Source organism: Australozyma saopauloensis, chromosome 3 (genome assembly GCF_035610405.1).
Source record: "Australozyma saopauloensis chromosome 3, complete sequence".
Classification (NCBI taxonomy): Eukaryota; Fungi; Ascomycota; class Pichiomycetes; order Serinales; family Metschnikowiaceae; genus Australozyma; species Australozyma saopauloensis.
This window is the reverse complement of record NC_086133.1, coordinates 844,955-871,166: the sequence shown is the minus strand read 5'-3', so window position 1 is coordinate 871,166 and position 26,212 is coordinate 844,955. Positions and strand designations below refer to the sequence as shown.

General features: G+C 47.8%; 11 protein-coding genes and 1 non-coding gene across 12 annotated transcripts; 8 read left to right on the top strand and 4 right to left on the bottom strand.

Moving 5' to 3' along the window:
- Positions 1 to 221: 221 nt before the first annotated feature.
- On the top strand, positions 222 to 2,249 carry PUMCH_002558 (uncharacterized protein; the record flags this gene model as incomplete). Its single annotated transcript, XM_063021564.1, has 1 exon — positions 222 to 2,249. The coding sequence occupies one exon, from the start codon at positions 222 to 224 to the stop codon at positions 2,247 to 2,249; it is 2,028 nt and encodes a 675-aa protein (XP_062877634.1).
- A 3,647-nt stretch (positions 2,250 to 5,896) lies between these two features.
- Positions 5,897 to 6,955, top strand: PUMCH_002557 (uncharacterized protein; the record flags this gene model as incomplete). The annotated part of the gene is made up of 1 exon (XM_063021563.1): positions 5,897 to 6,955. One exon carries the CDS (start codon positions 5,897 to 5,899, stop codon positions 6,953 to 6,955), a length of 1,059 nt encoding a protein of 352 aa, XP_062877633.1.
- A 765-nt stretch (positions 6,956 to 7,720) lies between these two features.
- On the top strand, positions 7,721 to 10,933 carry PUMCH_002556 (uncharacterized protein; the record flags this gene model as incomplete). Its single annotated transcript, XM_063021562.1, has 1 exon — positions 7,721 to 10,933. The coding sequence occupies one exon, from the start codon at positions 7,721 to 7,723 to the stop codon at positions 10,931 to 10,933; it is 3,213 nt and encodes a 1,070-aa protein (XP_062877632.1).
- Positions 10,934 to 11,771: 838 nt separating this feature from the next.
- On the top strand, positions 11,772 to 12,707 carry PUMCH_002555 (uncharacterized protein; the record flags this gene model as incomplete). The annotated part of the gene is made up of 1 exon (XM_063021561.1): positions 11,772 to 12,707. One exon carries the CDS (start codon positions 11,772 to 11,774, stop codon positions 12,705 to 12,707), a length of 936 nt encoding a protein of 311 aa, XP_062877631.1.
- Positions 12,708 to 12,891: 184 nt separating this feature from the next.
- PUMCH_002554 (uncharacterized protein) lies at positions 12,892 to 13,953 on the bottom strand (the record flags this gene model as incomplete). The annotated part of the gene is made up of 1 exon (XM_063021560.1): positions 12,892 to 13,953. The coding sequence occupies one exon, from the start codon at positions 13,951 to 13,953 to the stop codon at positions 12,892 to 12,894; it is 1,062 nt and encodes a 353-aa protein (XP_062877630.1).
- A 637-nt stretch (positions 13,954 to 14,590) lies between these two features.
- On the bottom strand, positions 14,591 to 15,628 carry PUMCH_002553 (uncharacterized protein; the record flags this gene model as incomplete). The annotated part of the gene is made up of 1 exon (XM_063021559.1): positions 14,591 to 15,628. One exon carries the CDS (start codon positions 15,626 to 15,628, stop codon positions 14,591 to 14,593), a length of 1,038 nt encoding a protein of 345 aa, XP_062877629.1.
- A 1,527-nt stretch (positions 15,629 to 17,155) lies between these two features.
- Positions 17,156 to 20,158, top strand: PUMCH_002552 (uncharacterized protein; the record flags this gene model as incomplete). The annotated part of the gene is made up of 1 exon (XM_063021558.1): positions 17,156 to 20,158. One exon carries the CDS (start codon positions 17,156 to 17,158, stop codon positions 20,156 to 20,158), a length of 3,003 nt encoding a protein of 1,000 aa, XP_062877628.1.
- Positions 20,159 to 20,322: 164 nt separating this feature from the next.
- PUMCH_002551 (uncharacterized protein) lies at positions 20,323 to 20,556 on the top strand (the record flags this gene model as incomplete). The annotated part of the gene is made up of 1 exon (XM_063021557.1): positions 20,323 to 20,556. The coding sequence occupies one exon, from the start codon at positions 20,323 to 20,325 to the stop codon at positions 20,554 to 20,556; it is 234 nt and encodes a 77-aa protein (XP_062877627.1).
- Positions 20,557 to 21,079: 523 nt separating this feature from the next.
- PUMCH_002550 (uncharacterized protein) lies at positions 21,080 to 23,293 on the top strand (the record flags this gene model as incomplete). Its single annotated transcript, XM_063021556.1, has 1 exon — positions 21,080 to 23,293. One exon carries the CDS (start codon positions 21,080 to 21,082, stop codon positions 23,291 to 23,293), a length of 2,214 nt encoding a protein of 737 aa, XP_062877626.1.
- Positions 23,294 to 23,630: 337 nt separating this feature from the next.
- PUMCH_002549 (uncharacterized protein) lies at positions 23,631 to 24,428 on the bottom strand (the record flags this gene model as incomplete). Its single annotated transcript, XM_063021555.1, has 1 exon — positions 23,631 to 24,428. The coding sequence occupies one exon, from the start codon at positions 24,426 to 24,428 to the stop codon at positions 23,631 to 23,633; it is 798 nt and encodes a 265-aa protein (XP_062877625.1).
- Positions 24,429 to 24,612: 184 nt separating this feature from the next.
- Positions 24,613 to 24,684, bottom strand: PUMCH_002548. The gene has a single exon. It is a non-coding gene; the product is annotated as a tRNA-Asp (tRNA).
- A 425-nt stretch (positions 24,685 to 25,109) lies between these two features.
- On the top strand, positions 25,110 to 25,970 carry PUMCH_002547 (uncharacterized protein; the record flags this gene model as incomplete). The annotated part of the gene is made up of 1 exon (XM_063021554.1): positions 25,110 to 25,970. The coding sequence occupies one exon, from the start codon at positions 25,110 to 25,112 to the stop codon at positions 25,968 to 25,970; it is 861 nt and encodes a 286-aa protein (XP_062877624.1).
- Positions 25,971 to 26,212: the final 242 nt, after the last annotated feature.

The window sequence follows — 26,212 nt, the reverse complement described above, 5'->3', positions numbered from 1 at the left end:
ACAATCCAGCCCTGCAACTCCCATCTGTAGACTCCCGCAAGGCACATACCACGGAGGAGCTTCCAATTGACGAGTCTTAGCAGACCAAGACCGCTCGTCTGCCTTTTGTCGGCGTCGTTCATCACACACGCACAGACGACCAAAAGACACTGTTCCCGGCTTCTGGCCACCACGCTCGATCGTAGTCAACTCCAAGCAAAATACTAGACACATACCTACAAATGCCGGATAGAGAGATTGGACTTCATTCTCTACCGAAGGGCAAGGGTTCGTCCTATGGAGACCAACATGGCATAGACGAGGGCTACGGCCAGTTCCCGCCGCAGATGTCCTTCCACAACCAATCAGTGCCGCAGGCCGGTGACTGTGATCCGTCATTTTATAATTGTATTGGTTCGGGCTCGGCGCCTCTTCCCATCGTGCCCCATGACCAGGACCTTCCTTACTATCCGCCGGTGTCGTCGGACTCGAACTTCATGGAAACGCCCCAGCGCTTCACGTACTCGGCAATGGGCGATCTACTGTCTCTCCAGCCGTCTGTAGAGTATACTCAAGATGTAGGGGCTGTGTCCACCTCGTACAACCCAAATATGTACGTTCCTCAACCCGAACGTATGGAGGCAAGGAGTAATAATGTGTATGGCCAGAGCCTTCCCAACTTTGTGTACAACCAGGACACGCTGCTTTTGGAGCCGTCGCTGACCACGGCCCTGTTTCTGGGAGTCACCGGCCTCAACTCCTCCTACTTAAACAATGGTTCGTCGTTGGCCAGCAATGACACCACAAGCACTGTTCAGTCCTTATACAGTCACGACAACAATGACAACTTTCAATTCGCACAGTTTCACAACTCGAGCTCGGGCGCCATTCCCATGCAAATGGATGTTGCAAACAATAGTTCCCCAATGCCCGTCGCACAGAACAACATCAACTTCGGCCATGCCAATAACCACATCCAGGTTCCTCATCACTCTGAGTTTGATCGCGCTGCCCTTCCATATCGCCCTAACCAGACTCGTGGTTGGAGCCAGCCTGGAAGAGAACAGACGAGCACGCTGGATTCGGGATACAGCCCTGAAGTACAATTGCATTGGATGAACACACAGAAAAACGCTAGTTTCGATGGACTTCCAACTAAAAACAAACGCGATGATTTCGGTGCGACTTCAAGAAGAGGAATGGGAAGCAGCTCAGCTATAAGTCTCAACATGAACTATCAAAATGCACCATCAATTGGATCAGGGAATCAAACACCACAGAGACTACAGCAACAGAACTTTACAAAGCAGATTCCTACTACACTGCAACAAGATAGACTACAGGAGCTTGAAAACGCTCAACCTATGACGGAGCACAATGCAAAGGCTGCCATAAAGCAAAGGCACATTGAGAAGTTTGCGCCGATCACAGGTTTCGAAGCAACCATACGTTCTGTCGAAAACACACCCTTCGATGTCATGGGCTCCGTGGAATCTATCCCTATTATCAAGACACCTAGGGATAGCATTCAAGCCCGGGAAGAACAAGCACAAAAAAGTAAGAAACAGTATAAGATCGTCCGTGGAGGACTTGGTGGACCCAGCCAAATGCCCAATTCGCTCAACAAAATTGTTCAGTATGAGCCACTCCAATTGAACATTCTCTACTCCTCCCATCAAAGGGTGAAAAAGTTTCCCTGGTCTGACGTCGAGATTGAGCAAGGCCGCCGAATCATCAGAATGTACCGGCAACAAAAAGGTACTACTATCGAAGTTTATTTTCATGTTGTGAATGCCGATGTGAAACTTGACCCACCTTTCGATAACATGGAAGACGTGGATGAGGTCGAAGTCTCGGTGATACGGTCAATTGAAACACAAAAGAGTAAAACCAACACACGAACAGAGCATTTTATGACGTCGGTGGATTTCATTGAAATTATAGAATGTCTCATTGGCAAAAGATCGCAGGATAATTCCGAGAGACGCAGAGAGAGAGGCAGGATCCGGCTGAATCTCATGCGGTTTTGGCTCAAGACGCCTCTCCCGTCCAAAAAAAGCATTGCCATCGGCGAACACGACTCAGCGGTGGTGGAACTTGCCCTGAAAATACGCAAATACTCAGTAAGTAAGCCGCCGGGATTCAATAAGGAGGTACGCATCATGCCATGGGATAAATTGGCTCCTGCAATGTTGCGAGCGTTGGAGTACTATTTTGCCGAGGTGCCGCTCGTCGATGGCCACAAAGAAGGCATACCTTCCAATAACTAGCTGATGATGAGCCATGGCTACATTTCTGCATCCATGCACGGTAATAGCATTTATTGAAGGAAACTAGTAGTGACCATGCAGGATATGCGTCAACGTCGATCGGAGGCCATGCACACTCCGCCTGCACCTGCAGGTGTCTGTTGATGTTTCTTGAGGCGACCCGGCAGTCAGAAAGCCATTGACCAATACCAGAAAAGCCACTTTTCTACAGCAATTTCGACAGCGCTAGTGCATTCTTGTGAGAGAGTGCCAGTATGTACCATAATACACATTTGTAAACCAACGCCCTCTCGGTTGCATATACACACACGGCGGCATTTTCCATGTCATCACGCAAAGCGTCTGTTTTACTCTCTGGTCCGAATCTTGCAGAAATGGCTATCGGGGGGTTACAATGGCAGCACAAGATACGGAACAGCAGTTGGCGGCAATTTTCGTTCATGTGCGTCTTTTGCATTTGCATTGAAAACAAAGGCTCATGCACCCGCTAACAACAAGACCATTCAGACGTGCTTCAATGCGCCAAAACAAACCTGGAACCTACGTCAACAGCACAATTGGCACCAAGTTCTTCGTTGATCTTTTAGAGGTGATAATCTGCCTTTGAGGTTTGCCTTGCCCGGTACCTACCAGATATGGGTCAGTGTATGCGCGGCGGAACTTTAAAGTGAAGATTAGGAAAAAACAGTCATGCGCGATCTTTCATGGGACATATCGGCGCAATGGCATATGGAGTGGCTGTACTACATAGGGGTTGGCAGATATGGTGATTTTACGTAGCGTATGTCTAAGAAGATCGGTTCTCGGCTAGCCGTTCTGGGAAGGAGATTCAAGAAGATAAAGCCATCGCCGTGCTCGCGCTCGTAACTGAAGGTTTTCCAAGATACGTCTAAATGCCTACAGGATCGGGGAGTGCACACAATCTTTCTCAGGTTTAAACCCGGCACATAGGCCCGCTGCATGGTGGCTATGAACTCTCCGGTGAATCGGAACTGCAGAGAGCGGAATTGTAACCTGCAAAAGCTCCAAATGGGGAATTCGACTTGGAGTTAGGGTTAACTTTAGACGCTATTGGAGAATCGCTCGTAACCTCTGCAATACTGCCCCTCAGCGGCTGTAGCGCGTGGGTTAGAAGACTATGTCCCTCTTTTTAAATCTTGACAGAAACGAAGGCTATAGAGAACGTGTGGCCTGCTCCGGTTCAGTGGGACTCGTTTGATACGGGTGAATCCGTCAATCTGAGCTCGTACTGACAGCTGGTTGCTGTGACGACCATGCGCATTGTCTCGTCTGTGCTTTGTTGTGTGTGTAGATATCATTTGCCATGGCTCAGGTTCCTTGCAGATGCGCAGTCCAGCGGTTCTGCACAAAAACGAGCATTACTAAAGTCCTTGATTGGCAAACTAGGATATCAACCAAATGAGACTGTGGGGTGAGCTTAGGCGCCATGATATATACAAATCAGCAGAAATTTAAGGCAGTTACTCTTAAATAGTTCTGGAATGAGAGTGGTGTCGTTGTATCAGGGCATATCCAATCTTCAAAATTTCACTATACACGAAACAGCGGTTTAATGCACAAGTAGTGTCATAAACGCTGGCTATTCCAACGCCGAATGGGGAGAAATTTCCAACGGCATATGCTGCGGCGTGGGGGAAGTTGGGTCGTGTTTTAGGCGAAACAGAAAAGTCTCGGAAATGTGCTTGAACTTTCTGAATGAAAAAGTGATCTCGGTAAAAGTGTCTCAAATAATGGCCAAAATAGTTTCGTTCTTGTTCCTGTTTCTTCTAGGGCCGTTGGGCGGAGTTAAGCTTTATTTCCGTGGTATTAATGGAGTGAAGATGATCACTTTCTCTCCAATTTTGCTGCTGGACTACAGTTGAGCTTGAGTTTGGCGGAATCGTATGGCTGACAATGATTGACCGCGCTGGCTGTTTCTTCGTTTATTATATGTTTATGTATTTACCCGTGTCAACTTGTGTGATTTAGTTACGACCCAAACCCTTCAGAAGTCCGATCGATGTTCTTGAACAATTCGAAACGTTGGCGCTTTGATTAAAATTATGGATACACGTTTCCAGGCACAAACACTGACAAGAGTTTCAAGCAAAATGAAATGGATGCCTATGCGATAGGTTTCGCCAGGGGTTTGTTTCTTCAATACAGTAGGAAAGAGGTTTGGGAGCGACGAAACTCTTGCATCTCGGAGAACGAGAAACATCCAAAGTAGAATAAAAAACAGAGCAATTTGAGGAGCTTAAATCACCGGCTGTGAGCCTTCATTCTATGATGTCAATCACAATTGAAATTTATGATAGCCGAACACATATACTCTAGAAGTCTACACCCCACGTGCGGGTACTTCTATTGCACGAAACGTATTTCAAATTGGAAATTTTCGATAATCACCACTCGAAAACAGTAATTCTGCGCATCGATGTCAATGTCTGAGGAAACCCGACTAGATCTTGACTCAGATCATAATGAAAACAACCGGGAACACCAGGAACACCAGGAACACAATACACAGTAGACACAGCAGACACAATAGAAAAGCCAGTTTCCGTTCCATACTAAGTCACTCAAAAAAAGAAAAAAAAATCGACTAGGCGCCCGTCAAGTACTGTATCGGGTTTGACTGACCCATACCGTCTGATACCTTTTCGTCACCGTTTAAACAGAAACACTCGAGAAATATGCCAAATCTGACAGTTCCCATTATTCTTTTGATTTATTTCAGAAATGAGTCAAAGCCGTCAGTCAAGCGCCTTTAAAGTACGCTATCAATGTCAACTTTTCATGTTCGTTCACTTGATCGTCACCAGTCAAACAGGAACACTAGACCTGGCCAATTTCCGTATTTTCCGAATCTATTCAATCACGCCAGAAAAGACCTCCCAAAAAAAAATACAACATCAACCGCCCGCCCTTTATTTACTATCCGAAGTACCTGACCTCACTTTTCGCTTACATTTCCTATTCCAGAACAAAGGGCCACAACGAAGAAAAAGCAACCAGAAAAAAAGCAAAAAAAAATACGACTATTGAAACCGCACTCCTAAAACGCCAGAAAACTCATCGCCAAAATTTTTCGCTCCCCCCTTACCAGCTCCCCTTTTGGGAAGGCACCTTCAAGGTAATTTACCCCAAAGTGTCAACAATCCCTAATAAGACAGGCCTGCCTGCAGTACCTCTTCCACTTTTGAATTAGGTCTTGTCCGATACCTTAAAACTTTAAATTTCTTCTCCAGCACTTTCAGCCGCGCCTACACCCGAATTTCCGGACATCCTCCGTATATTTTCTGTGCCTTTACCCGCGAACTACAACCGATTTCGATCTAGAACTCAGACAAGCTCGGCTATCCGTTGCTTTTGCAGTATTGTCCCACTTATCTCCTACACCAAAGGTACTGATTTCTCGCACGCCAGAGACGAGACGAAAATTTGGAAAAGTGCAGGTTTTTGTCAGAAACACATTCCATCAATCTCCGTTTTTTTCGTATCCGATCGTCGCTTTTTTGCCATTCTTTCTGTGGTTGAACCTAGACTGAACCCTTAATCGCACCCCTCTCGATCCTCATCTCCAGGATAAATCATCGTAGCATTCGATCCGATCTTTCAGTTGAAAAATATATCTTCCCTTCAAGATGATGCCCGTCAACCCGTTGAACAGCCGCAGACCCGCCAAGTTGTCGTTATCGTCCAAAGCCCGTCGGAACGTGCCATTTCAACAGAAAGATACATGCAACCGGCTGGAGGCCACGTCGATTTTCTCCGTGGCATCGCAGCTGTCGGCACCCTCGTTGCATCTGAAAAATGAGGACAACTACGGCATCACACGCGTGGACAGTTCGTCGTCGTTGAACTCGATCCTCTCGACCCAGTCGCAGTACAAAATCACCCTCAACTTGTCGCAGAAAGACATCTCGCTCTTGAGATACACCTGGAACAAGATGTTGGTGGAAGAGCTGCTCGACACGCCCGCAAAAAGCACCGCTGCTCGGTTCACCACCCCGGGCTCCATCTGGAACATCGTCAAGGACAAGCCCACACAGATGACGCCCAGACTGAGCATCAGTGCGTCGTCTGCGTTCTGCTCGCAGCTCTACTCCAACTTGCTCGCCAAGGCGCCGGAGTTGGAGGTTGCATTCCCGTCGTTGAGACACCAAGCCGTTGCGTTTGCCGGAACCATGGCTTTGGCCATCAACTCGCTCGACAACTTGCTGTCCTTGGACGATTACTTGATCGAGTTGGGCAACCGCCACCTGCGGGTGTTGGGTGTCGATCCCATGCAATTCGAGCTCATGGGAGAGGCGCTCATCCAGACGTTCCAGGAGCGGTTCGGCAAGAGATTCACCCACGAGTTGGAGCTTCTATGGATCAAGTTCTATCTCTACCTCTCCAACTCCATTTTGCAGTTCGGCTTGGATCCCCGTCTTAAGCTCACCAGCAACGACTTGGCTCCGCTGGAGGTATACACAGAGCTGGTGTTCACCAACGACTCGGACCACTTCTCCATGACCAATTCCACCAGAAGAAACTCTATGGGCACGGAGTTGCTGTCTGTTGCCGCACGGTCACACATCGAAGACGATGCCAGAAGCAACATCACCAAGTCTAGCTCCATATTCGGCATGAGGTCTAGCAAGTCGGAGAAGAGAAAGTCACGGTTGGGCCGCAAAAAGGGCGAGTGTGTCGTTATGTAGAGACACAAATCCGGCGGTTCCGGCTCTGTTCCGATATTTATTCTCTTTTTGCTTCTCTGCTCCGTTGGGCTTGTCTAGACGTTCTGTTCTTTTCCAGCCAGTTCCAGATTTGGTCACACACAGTCATTGTCTAATTCCGCGCCGTTTGCGCGCCCACGCAATTCTTTGAACATCTCAAATACACAGGATCATATCTCAAGACTCATCCCTCTCACCTTGTTTTTTTTTTTCATGTAGAGTTTAGGCTTCATTTTGTCAATATTCAATGAAACATAGAGATGTTCGTTCCTGCACCGCAGAGAAACACCTTCGCACCTCGTCTTTCACTTTACTTTGAATTACAGTTCGCAGCCAGCACTGCCTGCAGTACCGACGCGTATAATTACCGCCGAATCGAGTAATGTCCCACAACTAACGTCCATACCCAGCGACTGCCACACCATCGCATAATTCCAAAAATAAAACCTCAATCCAAAAAAATCTCCCCATTCAAAATCACAACGTCCCCCGAATTCCCAGAGTCCCCACCGCCAATTTACCCCTTGCTGCAGCCTCCACCTTCCTGCAGTATCGCGCGATCTGCTTTCCTTACATTTCCACCTTTTAACCTGACCCAGCTGCTGTACCTCTTTCAAGTCGGCTCTCCGGACACTTCAACCGCCACCGCACCGTAATTTAAAACCATCTCAGGGCTCATAATCCGCCTGTCCAAATCCAGCCTCTCAAACGGCCTCTAGACCCCACAAAAGCGACTTCCCAATCCAGATGTCGACCGTCACCGACGACTACGAGCTGGCGTTGTGGGACAACTCGTTCTATTCGTCCGCCGCGGCCATCACGCAGCTGTCGTCGTCGAACCACATCTACAACTTGCAAAAAACCGTCAACATTCCCAACTCAGAGCTGTCCCAACTGATCGCAGCAGGCCTTCTCGAGTCGCCCTCCGGCGATGCGGGCACGAGTGCTGCCAAGAAGAAGACGCTGCTCATGAAGGTTTCTCCGTCCATGCGCGCGTTGGAATCCGCGCTCAATTCGGACGCTCCGGCGAGGAGCGCGCCCGAGGTCATCTTGGAGGAGAACGAGAGTCCCGACACACTGGTCGTCGACGGCAGCACGCGTGTGCATTCGGCGAGCCAGGACGCTGGTCTGGCCAAGGGCAGCGTGCACTCGGGCTTCACTGCGGAGTCCGACGAGACGATCCGGGCTAACTCCGATGAACAGTCCACCATGGACAAGGCACAGATAAAACCTCTTCCGCTTCCCAAGACGGAGAATGGGGCACAGCTGCAGCACAGAATGAGCGGTGCGGCTGAAAAGTCTCCGCCCGTGCCTCGGAAAGAAGTCAATGTGGCCCAACAGAACTTGAACAGGCTCGAGGCGCCTTTCGAGCCCAAGCCCGCGTCTCGGCCTGTAAAGTCGATGCTCGACGCTGCTGAGGCTAGCCCCCAGAAACCTGCTCGTAAGGAACCTAATGCTCTTTCAAGAGGCATCTCTAGCAGCTCTGCTGGAGCATATAGCTCCAAATCTTCATCTGTGTTTGGAACTCCAAAGTCGTCTGCGCATGCGTCTGAACAGATCCCGCCAAGCAGCCCTGCGCCTATCTCGAAGCGGAGCGCGACATCGGGCGATATCCCCAAACTTGCCAGAAATGCTTCTAGCTCGGCGCAGTCCACAACATCCAACAGCAAGAGGTTCAGCTTCCGGGGCCTTTTCAAGCTGAAATCAAAAAACCACTCGCTCAATAACATTAAAGAGGAGAAATCCTCACAACCCAAAAAGATCTCTGCCAAGTCGCCCTCGACTCCAAACTTCAAAGAGTTGGCCCGCCCCGAAAGCTCCAAAGATACCGAACCGGGTCCCGCCGAGAACTTCAAAGGTATGTTCCGCCGGCGGAAATCACAGAGCAGCATGGACTTTTTGTCCGAAGACTTGCCAAAGACAATGACAAAGTCTGCTACTGACATGGCCCTTTCCCTGCGGTCGAAGCCGCTTCCCAACATCCAGAATGAGCAAGCAGATGATCAGAGCAAATCAAGAACTTTGCCGAAGCTACCCGAGCCAAGGAAAGCGACAACCACCGCGAAAGAATCACCGCAATTGTCTGACTATGTTCCATACATGGACACTCCGGTAACAGCAGTTCTCAGCCGGGAGAGTAATACCATCAGAGAAGTGGACGATTCAGACTACCTGCTAGGAGTTCACGAGATTCAACCTGAATTGAAAAGCGAGACCTGGGAGCCTCAAACGCCCGTGGCTGATGTCACCGACGAAGTTTCACAAGATCTACACAACTTGTCCTTGATGAAAGACTCTGAGGACATTTTCGGCTCACCTTTCTTGGTGCCAATCCCAAACCAAGACTCCAGGAGATTCTCCTTGCCAAAGCCTCTGAGCGACCTTGTGTCAGAGCTGGACTCTCGATCCAGGCTGAATTCTAATAGAGCATCTCTTCCAGTGAAAGAGCAATTAGTCGGAGAGGCTTTGTTTCCTAAATCTTTGAATCCACATGAAGTCGAAAGCATCGTTTCGCTTGAACGGTCCATCTCCATGCGCTCCCTTCGATCGAATGGGAAGCGGAGCTCCTATCTCAATTACAATGGTTCTGATGAGAACATTTTGTTGGGCTCGGAGGTCGGAGTCGTGCGCCTGGGTCTGATGAAACGGTCTGGCTCCATCCTCAAAAATTCACTGTCATCCAAGAGTCTCCGTGCCGAAGTGCTCAGCCTGATTGACGCCGCTTTAGAGGGTAACACCACCGAAGAACAAGCAGTGTACTCGGAGCAAGGACAAGACGGTACCACCAACAACAGCACTACCATAGAGCATGAGACCAACAATGGAAAGGTAGCTACATCTGCAGCCAGCACGACAAGCTCTCAAGACAATTACAGCGAGCTTATCGAATTCTCTGACTTCATTGATTTCGACAATCTTGATTTCAGCGCAACACACGATTTCCTCGACGAAGATCAATACAATGCAGCTAGCCCAGAGCCTTTGCAAGTTCCTACATATCCTGCCTCGGCGGATCAAATCGAAATTTACGTTGAGGATGAGCTGGTGATGGATCAGGCCGACGCAGAATCTCATACAACATCTCCAAACCCGCTTCAAAGAAAGATATTCCAAAAACAAAGCGAGCCAGAAATCATTGCCATCAGCTCAGGAACGGATCACGACGAGCTCTCTCCTCTGCCTGATCTCGCTGGAAATACAGCTCCTGAGACGCTGGCTACTGATGATTCCAACCAAAGCTATGACTACTCTTATGGTATTGGCATCCAAGATTCACAGCAACGCGAAAGCCCAAGTTTGGCGGCTCGCCCATTCTCAATGTCTTTCAAAGGCTTCAACGGTTCCTTGGGCAAAAGTAAAGTGATGAGGAAACACGGCCTGCATCAGCTGCTTCAATTTTCTAACGTTTCTTCGGAGGAATCCTCTGTCGTAGGTCAAGGATTTGGTTCTTCGGATGAGGAATTCTCCGAGGACGAACGAGAGACCACGGACGACTTCACTAATAGCTACAACCTGAGCCCCAATGAGTCCAGGGACTCTCTACAGGCCAACCAGGAACAACGCCAGAAAGCATCCAGCACGTCTGCAGAGCGGAGAAAACAACACCTCAAGAATGTTCTCCAACTTCAACCCCCATCGCAGAGCATGCCGTTCCGCCATGACCGCATCCCGTCAATATCCGATCAAAGCGCAGCGTCGAGTCCCAGACTGTTGACATCTTTTATCGGGCGACTCAGAAAGCCGCCTTCGCCAGCGGCTCCGCAACCCACTGTCCGCTTCTCGTCTCGAATCATCTTGTACGACACTTACCACCCAGACGAGTACGACAGACATCCAGATGTTGCTACATGTAACCAGTTGACACCCCTTCTAGCACAACAGATCAAGCTGGAGCTAAACGAATTTAAGGCCGAGATGACGATCCATGCCAGCAGCCGGGAAAACACCCATTTCTTCTAGGTTTCAGAGCCATGGAGATCTCAATGCATTTGCTATAATTAATGAGAACAGTATTTATCGTTACGAATATAAATGATTTAAATTGGAGTCCTTAACTACAAGTGAGAAGATTTCTGTTTATAAATTCTAGATGGTTGGATTGAATGGATCAGTTTACTGCTGTATTGATGCAAATGTGTGTGACTGTCGCAACCAGTCCCAACCAAACAAAAAACTCTAAAACAAGGAATCAAACAATGAATTCATATATTATGTTTTACCGAACTGGTTTATTTCTGCACAATCTGCTGTGTAGACGGCCACCCTAAGCCTCCTTTCTCTCGACCTTATCCTCCTTCAACTGCTGATAGTAGTTATCGTGGGCGCTTCTGAAAATGGCATCGAGCGCCTCGTAACCGCTAGGATCGATTCTGGCCACGATCTGTTCGGGCTTCTCCATCACCACTACGACGTATCCATCCTCGTTCCTATCCACACACGTGGTTCCAGCCCAAGGAGCAGCGTCATACTCCTTGAGAGTGATCATTGGCGGTTTTCCGTCGATGTGTTCTGGATAAGACATACTTCACAGGTTCAAGTGTGGTCGTTCTGTAAGAAGTACAATGAGCTACGTTAAATCGTCTGAATCAGTACAAAAATCGATCAATGTGATGAGAACGGATAATTAAAACAAAATAATCGAAACAAATTTGAGAAATTTTTTCCGATTCCATTATGTCTCATCGCTAAATTCCATCCTACCCCACACTTTTCGCCATCTCCATCGCCATCTCCATCGCCATCTCCATCGCCTCATCGCCATCTCATCTCATCTAGACACTACAGACCACCTACAACCATGACCACCGTTGTGCCTGGCCAGTATCTCGAGCCAGAATACAAACCAAACGACAATGGCGGCACAGAGGAATTGTGCCGCTATTTCCCAGGAAAAGGCGCCGCCATTTCGTCCGTCAAAGTCGGCGCACACACTCTTCCAGTGGTGGTAGCAACCCTACTAGGCAGAAAAGTGGTGCAAGAACTCAAAGATCCTGCCGAAGACGACGCAGAGGAGGATGCAGACGACAAGAACAACCCCGCAAAGCCAAAGTTCCGCAAGTTTTTGGTGTCTGTTGTCGCCGGAAAGCAGAGCCAGTATAGCGAATACGCAGACCAAATCGAAGCCAGCGCCGTTGCTTCCGTGCGCGCGGCCGCCACAAACTTGCCTCGAGAAGGCGACATTGTGTTGGCCCGCGTGACCAGGCTCCAGCTGAAGCAGGCTCACTGTGAGATCTTGTGCGTGTATGGCCATGGAAACGTGTCCTCGGATGGCGGTGTCGGGTCCATCGGCACAAATGCGCATATGTCGTTGCCTATGGGCGGCGGGTCGCAGATCTTGTCTTCATACGCCGCCGTTGCGTCCAGCCAGAATGCGATGCCGGGCGCTCAGCCAATGGACATCGGGGAGGCGTACAGAGCACTCATAAGAACACAGGATATCAGATCTACAGAGCGCGACAAGGTGAAGATCATCGACTGTTTCAGACCGGGCGATTTGGTCAAGGCCGTTGTGCTCTCGTTGGGTGACGGCTCGAACTACTACTTGACCACTGCTAGAAATGACTTGGGGGTTGTGTTCGCCAAAAGCGAGGGCGGTGCGGGCGACCTGATGGTTGCCATTGATTGGGAGACCATGGTCTGCGAAAAGACGGGTGTGGTTGAGAAGAGAAAGTGTGCCAATCTCTTTTCCAGCGCCGAGGCCGCTGGCGAAGAATCGTCCTCCAACACTGCTTAGAGAGCTGCATTTCTTTCATTATATAAGTGTATATTAGCATTAAAATTAGAACTATTTGGACAATTCTGGCTCAGTCGATACCATTAAATATGTATATGTATGTATTCGTCTTCAATGACGAGGTAAACACAACGAAAGTTGTGCTCGCAAATGTCTAAGTCTAAGGACACAGATGTTGTGTCACCTAAAGTTTGTACCAGTCAACAGGCATCCGTTGTTCAGCGTGGGTGCCGCGCAAATCTTCTTCAGCCAAACCAACTGTGGCGCCAAACTCCTCGAAACGCTTCATGTAGAGGGCTTTCTTCTCCTTGGCGATTTTGAGCATCTCTGGCCAGTACTTTTCGTGGTCGTACTCAAAGTTGACTTTTCCTCCGAAGTCTTGATCTAACTGCTCAAGAGGAACGTAGTTGGCGAATGGCTCGTCGTAGACCAATTTCTGTCTCGTTAATGGATCGATGAACGGATGGATGATGTTCAAAAATGTACGCGCGAGGAACGGAATGTTGGTCAAGAGAGCACGTCCCAATCTCTCAGGATAGTGTGTTTGAAGAATATGCAACACCTGTCTACCAGTGCTGACAGGTGGAAGCTTCTCCTTCACAGTACAGACAGGGGTAGGCTTGAAGTCAATCAACAACAGCAAAGTGTCTTGGCCCGAGGGCATGAAGTCAATGACTCTTTCAAGCAAGAAGACATTGAGCTGGATCTGACGAGGACCGGACTTGGTGTTTTGTCTGCCGGGCTTCAAGTAGAGGCAAGGTCTAGTGTTGTTATCGTAGCCCAAAATCACCTCCTTGCCTGTTTCGTTTTCGACAGCAACAAGCTCGCTGTTCACCTCATTGTCATCAAAGACAGCTTTGGAGATGCCGTACTCTCTACGCCAAGCAAGCGTGCCCAAAATTCTGGCGATAGCGTCTGCTTGCACCCAAGTGGTTGCACGGAGATAGCGCAAAAAGCACTCTTTAGTAAGCCATGCCTTCTCATCGGAGGTAAGAGGCGTAAATCCGTGGCCCTCGGGTGCATCTTTATGGGCTTTCTGGTCCTCCTCCAGCTGGGCAACTACCAAGTCGGGGTTCTGGAAGTGTTTAAGGACAAACTCGTATTTCTCTTTCTGCTCTGCAGTGAGTTCGGCGGGCGTTGGAGTCTTGGATTCGGGAGCTGGGGCCTGGAATGGGACATACGTCACCTCCTTGTTGACCTCGACGGAAGCTACCGGTTCTGTTTTCTCGGATTTGAAGAACATCATGTATGGTGTCTAAAAGATGGCTTGAAATGTGACTGGGACCCTGTCACTACGCGAAGATCTGTGTATTTTGCTTTGACAGATGTGAGTTTGGAATGGAAGCTGTAATGGAAGAAATGGGGACACAACAACCGGAATATCTAGAACAGGGAATGGATTGCAGTGGATCAATAGCGCAACTAATAAACGGAGGCAATGGACGGATCGGGTCGGAAAAAGTGTCCGTATTTAAACGGAATATTGGAAGCATAGACGGGCCTGCAGCCAACACGCGCGCGACTCGGCATCTGGTTACAATACTGCCGACGGCAAACTATATACCAGGCAGAAGCTTCAAAAACAGGACAGATACGGGAACAATTGGCAGGGCTGAGGCCTGAAAGCTTAATCGGGTGTCTCGACCGGCTTCCAAGGCCGCCCTGAAAGCCTTATACGAGCGAGAAGGCGCCGCTGGCACGGTGCCGATGTCTCCGGTTTGCAGGGTAGGGTCGCAAGAAAACGCATAGCTGCTTATGCATGGATGCCATCAGAGACCTCTTGCTGAGGTGATGGGTCAGAACGCGGAAGTGATCCGCAGGACACGAAGGAACGACAATCATATTACGTAAGCAGTTTTTTTGCAATTTGTAGAGGGCAAGTATTACTCATGATTCGTAGACCAGAGCACCACTTGATCGTCAGCGGACGCGAACGTTAGGAGCTTTGGATTGAAGGCTAAGATCTTGGCCGCCGTAGCGTCGGACCGCAAAATCGTATAGGGTCGCAAGTCAACCTTTTCGGTGGAAGCCTTGAGAACCAGAAGATCAAACACAGAGATGTTGCCGTTGGACATTCCTGCCATCACGAGCTTTCCGTCCGGAGTGAAGCACACACATCCGGTGGTCGAGTAATCTAGAGCAGGCCATGATCTCAGACCCTGCACCACGAGATTTGTAAGAAGCTTCCCCAGAATGGCGTCCAACACGTAGTGCTTGTAGGAATCGGTGCCGATGAGGAGGTATCGGCCATTGTTGGAAAACTCCAACTTGGTCCACTTCTCTCCGCCCGCAGGGATCTCAGAAACCAAAAAAGGCCCTTTTTCGTACGCGGCGCCGTCATAGAAGGAGACTGTGCCTTTACTACCATCTACGGTTGCTGCAGTTGCAAATACAATGCCTCTAGGATCACTGGCGACAATACAGGCAGAACTTACACCAATACTTCCCGTTGGAGCAGACAAGCGGAGGTCCCAATTCTTCACCGTGTGGTCTGCCGAAGAGGTAATGAACTGGTCAGAAACAGGATTGACCTCCAACTGGAGCACCTGGTCCTTGTGGCCTTTAAAGTAGCGTAGATAGCTTTTGGTGGACAATGCCAAGTACCGAATCGAGTGATCCGGATCGGCGGTGCCCACCAGAGGCGTAGACGCATATAGGCATTCGTACGAATGTGTGAATTTGGCAAGATGGGCGCCGTACTTCTGCGAGGGAACCTCGATATGGCGCGTTCCCTTGTAGCAGTCGTATACCTGGATAGACTTGTCTACGCCGGCGGAAACAAGGTATTGGCCGGAATCGTCGAAATCCAAGGATGTGATGGAGGCGCCGTCGTGGCCCGCGAGTGCTTTTGAGGGCTGGAAGGTGGCTACAATGGCGTCTGTGATGGGAACCGTCGTGGTCACTTTTTTCGATACAGACATGGAGAAATTTTAGGATGTGACTGGAATTTTGGGAAGAGCGTGCTGAGATTTACTATATTGAGTAAGTTAAAGGAGAGGAAATGTGGTGGATCAATGAATGGATTAGGTTGTGTGAATCAGTATGGAGTAGTAGTGGGTGCAAAATATGGGGTAATGATCTGGCAATGAGGTGGGGTTGGGAGGAGTCGGGAAGAAGAAATTTAGAAGAATTTAAGGAGTGAGTTTTAATTGTGAAGATTGTGGGAATCGTAAATTTCACTGTTGCATTGTGAATGCTGTGGATGTTTTAGTAGATAGTGTATGGTGTATACGGGATAGAGATGTACAATGGATAGAGGTGTATAGTGCATGAAAAGAGTTCGGAAAAGTGTTTCTTGTCGAAATTGTTTTGAAAGGTTTGTCGACTATCGTACTGTTTTGTTAATTTTTGATTTGGTTTGTCATTTGAGACTTGGCTGTGGCTTCACTCAAGAAATACGAAGTTGGAATTGATACACGAAAAGGAAGAACTCAAAAAAACATGGACTTTGTTTTTCAGGAATCTGGATTCGACGCTCACAAGTTGGTGTTAGTGAAAATCTTACGGCTCATCAAACATTTCCATTAATGACTAGGAGATTATTGTAGAGCTACAACTATCTAGTAATGAGATCGTATTCAGCTTATACTTATGATCTCCCTGAGAACAACCAGAACAACATTGAGAACGGAAACTGGTGAATGGAAATTTTGCAATTTAGTTTTAGAATTGGGCACACAACTCACCAGAGAGTCCATATTGCCTCTTCCTGTAATACAGATGGAGTGTGAGCATCTCTGCGTCACTTTGTGATTTCTCGCCTGACAATCTACAAATTGCTAGATTTCATTGGAATAGCTCTTCTGGAACTATTCAAATTCATTGAAACCAATTCGTCACAGTAATGTTCGAAATCACAAACCCTCTAATGAACTCTCGAATTTACAATGAACTCTTGAAATCACAATGTACCCAAAATTAAAAGTGATTTATGGCTCTTCAATAAACCAAATCCAACCACACAATCCTACGCTCCCCAGTAACTATCTTTGTGATATTGAACACCTCCAAGATCATTCAAGATGGTGCAGAATATGAACAATCACATGAAACCAAAACCTCAATTTCAAACAGTGCCTTTCTTTCTAACAAAAATATATATTAAGGTTAACAACAATATCCCGCCGGTATTCTATCCTCATTATCACCACCAATGTTATACTTACCGTCTGTCAACATTCTGCGTTTCCAACAAAACATCCAGAACCTCAAATTCAAAATAATCTAAATCTAATTCTTAACCTCTTTCTTCCACTATTTTCAAAAATTCCCACCACTTTTCGCTCCCACTACCCATTATTCTTATCTACCTCACGTGAGCAACCCTCCCCCACAGTATTTAGTATTTGGCAACCCCTATACCTACAACCAAACTACATTCCCACCAATTACCGCCAACAACAAATAAAATCCCTCATATTCCATTCTCAAAAACTATATAAACGACCATGGATCCGCCCTTCCAAGTCAGATCCATCCTGGCGTACAATTCCGAACACGAAGATGATTTGTCCTTTGCTGCCGGCGAAATCATCACCGTGACCGAGATCGAGACGGACGATTGGTACATCGGCACCTTGGATGGTCGCCTGGGTATGTTTCCCAAAACATTTGTGACCATTGAGTCGCCCAAACCTGTAGAACCTGTAATTCTGCCTCCTGCTTCAAAAATACAATCTGAGTCTGCTCCCGTGAAGGAGGCGGAGAGTGATGCCGGTGCCGATATGCCCGAATCCCAATCTGCGCCTTTGCCTACTCCCGCTGCTGTTCCGGCGGCTAGTCTTTCTCCAGTAACTAAGGATCATACAGTAGTTAAGCCACCAGTGCCTTCTGTGCCTCTTCCCATGCCAAACACACACAGAAAGGAGGACCCGTACGCCATCAACAAGCAGTTCATCGGCGCCGGAAAATCTACATATATTCCACCGGTGAAGCCGCGCGACCAGTCCAATGTTGTACATGGGTTCCATGATGTGGCAGAAAATTCCGAAATATTCCGCGAACAAACCGAGCACAAGGAAGAGGAAGATGCCGGCCCTCAGGTGAGCGTAAAGGAAAGAATCGCATTGCTTCGTAAAAAACAGCAGGAGGAAATCGAAAAGGCTGCTGCTCGCCAGAAAAAGAAGGACGAACAGAAGGCGGCCAAAGCTGCTTCGCTTAAAAACCAAAACACCGCCTCTCTGCTCGAAAGTGTTCCTCCGTCTTTAGTTTCTGCTACCTCCACAGGCAGTGTTGGCGACGTAGAGTCCGAAGCAGGTCTTGATATGTCGAAAAAGGACATTACCACCGCCGAGCAATCTCACGCAACAGAAAAACCACGAACATTGTCCACAGGAGGTACTGTGAATGAAGATACCAATATGCACTTCGTCCCCGTTACAGCACCAAAGGACATCGATGACGGAGATGCCAAAAGCGAGCCGTCAGAGACCGAGGAAGCCGAGGAAGCTACCAGTGCCACAGTAGATGAAGCCGAACATCACAAAGATGACGAAGGCCAAGAAGGTGCAGAAGAGGATGCGGAAGGCGAAGAGGACGGGGATGAGGAAGATGAAGAGGAAGCCAAGAGACGTAGACTAGTCGAGCGCATGGCCAAGATTTCAGGCGGGAGAAACATGTTTGGTATGATGGGCATGTCAACACCTTTCGGCGCACCTCAGAAAGAATCTTCTAAGCCAAAGAGAAGCAATCTGCTGAAGAAAATTCCATCAACTCAGGAGAATCCAACGTCCCCAACCTCCGCCCCTTCAGTACCGATCGTTCCTCCACTGGCAATGCCGCTACCTGGCATGGCACAACCTCTTCGCCAGGCTCAACCTGAAACTTCACATACAGTAGTAAATGATGATTTGTGTCATCAGGGCGAGTCTGATGACAATCTGGACTTTGTACACGTGGAAGCAGCTGGCGAGGCCAACGAGAAACTCGAACTGCAGGACACAAAATTGAGCTCATATCCGGAAAGTGTTTCGTCTCCTAGACGTAGTATTGATGCCACGAGACTCGAAGAGTCTGTTTTGGAGGGAGAGGCAACTGGATATGAAGCGGACGAAGATGTGTCTGATCGCGGTGGACTCGTGACACAAGATGAAGAACTTCCGCCCACATCCAATAGAATTCCAACACATAAGTTACCTCCTCCCCCTCCACCATCTGATTCTCTGAGAGCTCCGCCACCAATTGGTGTCTCGATGCCTCCTCCTCCCCCACCACGCTCCTCTGTGCCACCGATCCCCAGAACTCCAGCAGTCCCCCCAGTCCCACCAACCAGCTCAGTCCCACCTGCTAACTCTGCTCCACCCGTGCCGTCATGTATCCCACCAATTCCCTCAGAAGCTCCACCTGTGCCGGCTTCTCCACCTCAAACTAAGTATGCTCCACCACCAAATCCTCTAGTGTCCCTGGCTCAAACTGAGAAAAGCATTTCTTCAGCTGCTGGACTGTCCATGAAAACTCTCAGTGCAGATGGGGTCGTTAATGATTTTGAGGCGAGCTACGACACGGGGCTAAGTTACAGTGAACCCCCCAGACAGTTCAACACCACAAAAGCCAAAACTTTCTCAAATCATGTCTCATACGCAGAGCCAGATGCTCCGCCACGTAGAAGAAGCTCAGTACACGATGGTCTCAGAAGAAGCTTTTCCCTTGGAAGAAAATCCCTGACTTCCTCAATCAGAAGTGATAGCGATCTGATTGAGAAAGACTTGGAAGATATAAAAAGGGAGTTGAGTGATCCTGCAAACTCCAGTGGCTGGTGGATTGAAGATAAACTCCCCGAGCTTTATTCGTCAAAGCGAATTGAGGTCCAATTCGAAGTCGACACCAATGACGTGCAGAAAAGACATCATCGAAACGTCATTTACAAGGATTTTTACATTCTCTACAGTGATTTATCTCAGATTGTTCTTGAACTTCAGTTTGACCAGAAACGTCCAAGAGAAAGCGTTCACTTGAACGGGTCTCGCATAGTAAGAGCCCCACCAATACAAGAAGAAGCTCTCAAAGAGCAAGGACATGCTGTTGGAAGCCTAGTAATCAAAACTGCGAAAGGGCTCATTGGAAGCCAAAACAACGAGTCTATCGTCAATATTATTTTCGACTTGCTCGACTGTGAACCAAGCGTGTTACAGCCAGTGGGAAAGAAATCGTTTGGAGTTGTCATTTACAAAGCAGGTTCTCATCTGGTGGCAACATATGCAAGCATTATGCCGGGAGATATTGTTTGCATGAAGAATGCCAAGTTTGCTTCGCCCAAAGACCTTACTGTAGGAGAGACCAGTCTCTACTCCAGCGTTGTTGTAGCATACCACCCGGAGAACAATCTGATCCAGGTCATTGAGGATGATAAAGACGGAAGTGTTTCTACGGGAAATTACAAGCTTGGAGAGCTCAAGTCCGGGCAGGTTCGTATTTTCCGGGTGGTGGACCGGGAATACGTTGGATGGGACTAACCGCCGAGACAAAATCCAAAATTAAGTAGCATACGACTCTCAATCAACCACTGTTTTTTTTGCTCCATTTAGAAAGTACTACTGCTTAAGTATATTATCTGTATTTGTACCATTACATAGAACCATATAGCTCTCCTGTACTAACCAGTCACTCTTATCTAAGCATGACTTCAATAGCCGACGACGAACCGGACGAATGGGACAAGCGCATCCTCAACACCGGCTGCTACGAGGAGAACCTCGCCTTGCAACTCTGCCATGCCGACAAGGGCGATTGGCGCAAGTGTCTCGGCGAAATGGCGGCTTTTCGGAAGTGCTGGGACCAGAACAAGAATAACGCGAGAACGAGCACCGTAGACAATCCGAGCGACAATTCGAACGATAAGGCAAGTAATTAGTTTACAGTAGTAACATAAAATCTATATATTTTAGTCAAAAGGGCTCCGACTGAGCCATGTACATAGCCAATACCAGATACACCAACCAATAATCCAGCCAATGGACGACGTTTGTGGTGCAATATCTCAGTATATAAGGAAACCTATATAATGAACGATAAAGTTTACGAATTTGAACAATTGAAAAAATACCAAAAGGAAATGTATGGCTTCATTGAGTAGTGAAGAGTAAGACTAGGAAGAGCAACAGAACCCAACCACACCATCAACGGGACCAGAACCAGCCGAAAAAAATACTTGAACAGATCCAATTGCAGGAATTGAGTCGATTTCCACCCCAATTTTTCCATCTCACCATTACATTCCCCAAATTACCCAGCCGCACTCTTTCGTCACCCTTTATATACTCACTAATATTAGCGCTACTACTACTACTACCACCACTACTACTACTACTACCACTACTACCACTACTACCACCACTACTAATTATTAAGTATCTCTTTCCCAAAACACAATTGCAATGTCGCTCCACAAACTGGACTTTGTGTTTCTGGTGAAAGCCAACACCCCCAAAAAATCTCTCTCGACGCTTATGTCTGCGTTGCTGACCGCAGGCTTCAACTTCCAGGCCAGACCCGGTTCTGCCCACTCCACGTTGTTGTTTGTGCAGCTTTCCGCAGCCTCATACACAGAATTGGTGCAGCAGGACCTCGTGAAATGTTTTGAGTTCGGTGTCACCGTGAAAGACGACGCGCCGGCAGACAGAACGCAGCTCGTGTACCACTACTTGACAGGAAGCAAGCAAGTGAGTGGGATGGGGATCACGCCCGGTAGGGGCGAGTGGGCCTTTGTAGATGCGATCATGCCCGTTTCGGGCTACTTGTCCGATGCGTCGCTCGGCGCGCGCACGCAGAAGAGCTTGGCCTCTGCTTCGTTGCAGACGTCGACGTTCAGGAAGGTGTACGGCACGGGGATCGCTATGTATTTCGAATTTCTCAAGCACTACGTAGGTTATTTGGTGCTTCTTTCCGTTTTCGGCGCGGTGGCCTACAGCAAGTCGAAGAACTACTCCATGACATACACGTTCGTGAACTTGGTGGGCAGCGTGGTGTTCATCTTGACGTGGAAACGCCGCGAGCGCTACTTGGCCAGCGTGTGGGGCGTGCAGAACAGCCACAAGCTCGAGCAGCACGACGCCGAGGTCTCCAGCTTGAACAAGGACTTCGAGTTGAAGTCCACATACAAACATGGCAAGAGACATGATGGTGCGCGCTTCATGAAACAGTGGGCGTTTGTGCCGGTGGCGCTTGTCTTTGTGACGGTGTTGTTTGCCGTTCAGATGCTCTGCTTCACCGTTGAAATCTTCACCGCAGAGATCTACGATGGTCCGCTTCAGTCCCTCTTGAAGTTAATTCCAACGGTCGCACTTGCCGTGTTCGTTCCCGTTTTAACCATCGTGTACAAGATGACCGTCAACAAGTATGTGGCATGGGAATGCCACGACAACAAGTACTCGCAGTACGACTCGTTTCTTGCCAAGACGTTCATCTTGAACTTTTTGACGGGCTACGTGCCTCTCTTGGTGACATCTTTCGTGTACTTGCCCTTCGCCCATCTCATCCAGGACTACTTGCCTGAAATTAAGGCCACCCTCACCACTAAAATCCCCGAAAGCAAGTTTATGCTTCATTACTTGGCCAAGGTGAAACGTCAGGAGGACTTCATCATCAACCAAGATAGACTTAACAGCCAATTTTTCTTTTTCATGGTCACCAATCAAGTCATAGCTTTGGTATTGAAGTATGCGTTGCCCCTCATCTTGCCTAGAGTGATCAACTTTGTGAAGACAAAGGTTCTTAAAAAGGAGCCAGAGGCTCCTATTTATTACTCTTCAGAGGAAGACAAATGGTTGGATACCGTGCGCAAGTCAATCGCTTTGCCCGAGTTCAACTTGCATGACGATTTTGGCTCATTGGCGTTACAGTTTGGCTATCTCGCGATGTTTGGCCCAGTGTGGACTTTGGCCCCTGCCGTATGCTTGATTTTCAATGTTATTATTTTTAAGCTCGATACCTGGAAATTGGCTAGTGGAAAGTATTACCGTCCACCTGTACCTTCGAGACGCGACCTGATTCATCCATGGGACCAAGCATTCCTCATCTTGGCTTGGTTGGGGTCTGTGATCTCACCAGTTGTCACCTCTTTCTACAGAAACGGCACCAAACCTCCTAAAACTTTGGGTCAATTTGCTTTCGACAAAGCTAGCATCAACGTATCCTCTTCAGTTTTGTTGATGTTGACTCTCTTCTTCTCTGAGCATCTTTTCTTTGGTCTTTACATTATCGGCTCAAAGGCATCAAGACTTATTCTCACCAAGGAGGAGGAGCTCACGAATTTCCTCGATAATGACTTGAGGGTAAGAAAGGACTACTACAGCAATTTGGTGCAATTGAAGGCTGACGTCAGTGACTCGTCAGAGTGGAAGTCACAAACCGAACAAGAGGCAATGCAGACTGCACAAGCCGCTTCACTGACTGGTATTTCCAGCAAGGGCGAAGAACAGGCAAATTTGAGAGCTAGAAAGGGCAAAGGCGACAAAATTATCAACGTCAAGGACGCCGAAGGCCACACGACTGAAGCCATTATTGATGACAACCAACATATTCCAATGGAGGATGTTAAAGAACTAGAGGCTAAGTTAGCACAAAATGCCAAGAAGTCCAAGAAGGCTTAAAGTGCCAGGAAGGCCAAAATGGCTTATCGTTTATAGTTTCCAATGATACCATTCTCAAATACAGAACTGTTTCCGTGATCTGAATGAATTATATGAGTAGATCATACCGTAGTTCTATTGACTTATTCTTTTAGTTATCATTTCATGGTTTCATTGACTTATTCATTTAGTGATCATTTCGTGGTTTCATTGACTTATTCTATGTAGTGTAATTAGGAAGTGATTTCGACCAATCTTATCACTTATTCTAACAACAGAAGCGTTAGTGTTACCTGGCCCGCCCATGCATGTTTTAGTTTCATTCTCAAATGCTGATTCATTTTCGTTGCGGACCCAATCAATTTCTAGGTGGACGGGCGCCGAAAATTGAAGTTCCAACACGAACAGACAGGGCGCCCTGCTTGATTGCAAGCAAGAAATCGCTACTCATACCCATACTGAGCAGCAAAGAGGTCGAGTACTTCTCATCGAGTTGCTTCTTCAAAGTAGACAAAGCAGCAAAGTCCTTATTCTCATCGAGATCACCAGTAGATTCAGCAAACAGCCCAATGGTCATGAGACCCCCCAAGTTGAGGTTTTTGCTCTTATTTAGAAGAAACTCTACAGTCTCATATAATTCATCTAGCTTCTCAAGCGAGTAGCCCGACTTCTGGTCCTCGCCCGAGGTATTGATCTGCAAGTACACATTGATTTTGGCAAAGCCCGTGCCCTCGCGAGCCGAATCGAGCTTCCTACATTTCTTCAAACTGTCAATGGTCTCAACCGCATACAAATTCTCGATATGGCCACCCAAATCCTTGCATTTGTTGGTCTGAAGGCCTCCAATAAAGTGCCATTTGATGTCTTTTGGCAATTCCTTGGCTTTGGACACGAGCTCTTGGACGTAATTTTCACCAAAATGACGCACGCCATGGTCATACAATGCTTGTATATCCGAGGATGGTTTCAACTTCGATACTGCCACTAGTGTGACTGGTTTTCCTACTTCGGCATTTTTCACCTGTGTTTCGATAGAAGTGTAGTTTTCAATGAGTTTCTGTTTTCTCTCAGGAGCAGCCTGCACAAAAGACATGACCGATCGTTTAAAAATTGACGATATGAGCTTTGGCGAATGATTTGTAGCCAAGTAGCGCATTAATTAGTGATTCCTGATATCGCAACTGTAAGTAGTGGGTATAGACCCGTACACCACAGAGGGCATCGACTTCAGAAGTTGGCAGACGTACTGAACGAAATTGAAAATTCAGGAATTTCATCTGTCAAGTTTTGCAAGCCCGATGGTTCTCTGTTCCTAAGAGTTCAAAAAGACAAAAAGAAAGCTCCGAGACGGGGAATTGAACCCCGGTCCTCCGCGCGACAAGCGGAGATTCTAGCCACTAAACTATCTCGGATTCGATGTAAACTAAAATATTACTGATTATCATGACCTATAGCATAAATTATTGTACTTGAACGTTGTTGTGGAGCATCTTTGTACTTGATTTTGTGTCCAGCAGTCTCTGAATTCTCATAGGCATCGCTCCGCCATATAGGTGTTTCAGATTTCGCAGTCACACTCATTGTACATAGATTCAGCGATTGAACACAACAAATCATGGCACAAAATGAGAAAATCAATCAAAAAAAAGAGTAAAAATCAATCACATCTCATCAATTTCCCTCTCTCCCAAATCTCTCTCACGCTCCACCACTAAAACCTCATCTCTAACCTCATCCCTAATCCCCACCCCCCAATCTGCCCTAGCGTGGGAGGTCCGGGTGTCTCCCCCAAAGTGAAAAGTTACCTATACCCTCATCTCCAACCCAACCACACAACATGACTGATTCCATCTATACCGGTGAAGACTTCGAAGACAAAGTCAAAAAGCAAGTCGAGTTTTACTTCTCGGACTCCAACCTCCAACAGGACAAGTTCTTGTGGAGAATCTACGAAGCCAACGATGGCTGGGTCGAGTTGAAGACCCTTTTGACCTTTGGCCGCATGAGACAATACAGACCGGAAGAGAAGGTTATTGCCGCTTTGAAGGCTTCCGACAAGCTTGTTTTGTCCGCCAACGAGGACATGGTGCGCAGAAAGGATCCAATCAAGGACTTCAACGAGGTCAAGAACATCAAAAAGAGAAATTCCGTTCACATCGAAGGGTTCCCATCCGAGACCACGCAAGAGGAGGTCGAGGAGTGGTTTTCCGAGAAGATCGTGCCTTCTTTGCCCAAGGAACAGGGTGTGTGCTCGATCCGTCGTATCAAGAACCGTGCTACCAAGGAGTTTTTCGGTGTGGTTGATGTCGAGTTCAAGACCTTGGAGGATGCTGAACACTTCTTGGGTGTTTCTGTCAGCTACCCTGAGGGCATTGTTGCTGAGAACGAGGTTGAGGGTAAGCAGCATATCTTGAAGAAGATGTCTCTTTTGACCTTCAGAGAGATGAGAGAGTCCAGCAAGCGTTTCGGTGTCAACGAGGTCACCAAGAGAAGAAACTCGTTCAAGGACAACAACAGAAAGAAGCCTAGAAAGGATGACAGAGACGAGAAGACCGAGGAGGCCATCGAGGAGACTGAGGAGAAGGCCGACAAGACTGAGAAGACTGAGGAGGCTACTGCTGAGGCCGAGAAGGCTCCTGAGGCCGAGGCTGCTTCCGAGACCGACAAAGTCGAGGAATCCGCTGCTGTCGAAGCTTAGAGAGGTGTACACCTCCGGACCGGTATTGATAAAAGAATGTTGTGTGATTCGGATTGGCGGCAGGGCGCCCCGTTTCGAATGCTTTGAAGGCTCGTATATATTATATTGCATGGCGAATGTTTATTGATGGTATGGTGGTGTAAAGAGGGATTGCTTACTGGTTGTTCCAGAGCCAGAACGTTTCATATGGACCAGAATTGTCCCAATTGAGGCAAATTTTTCAGAAAGGAAAATACTTCGAG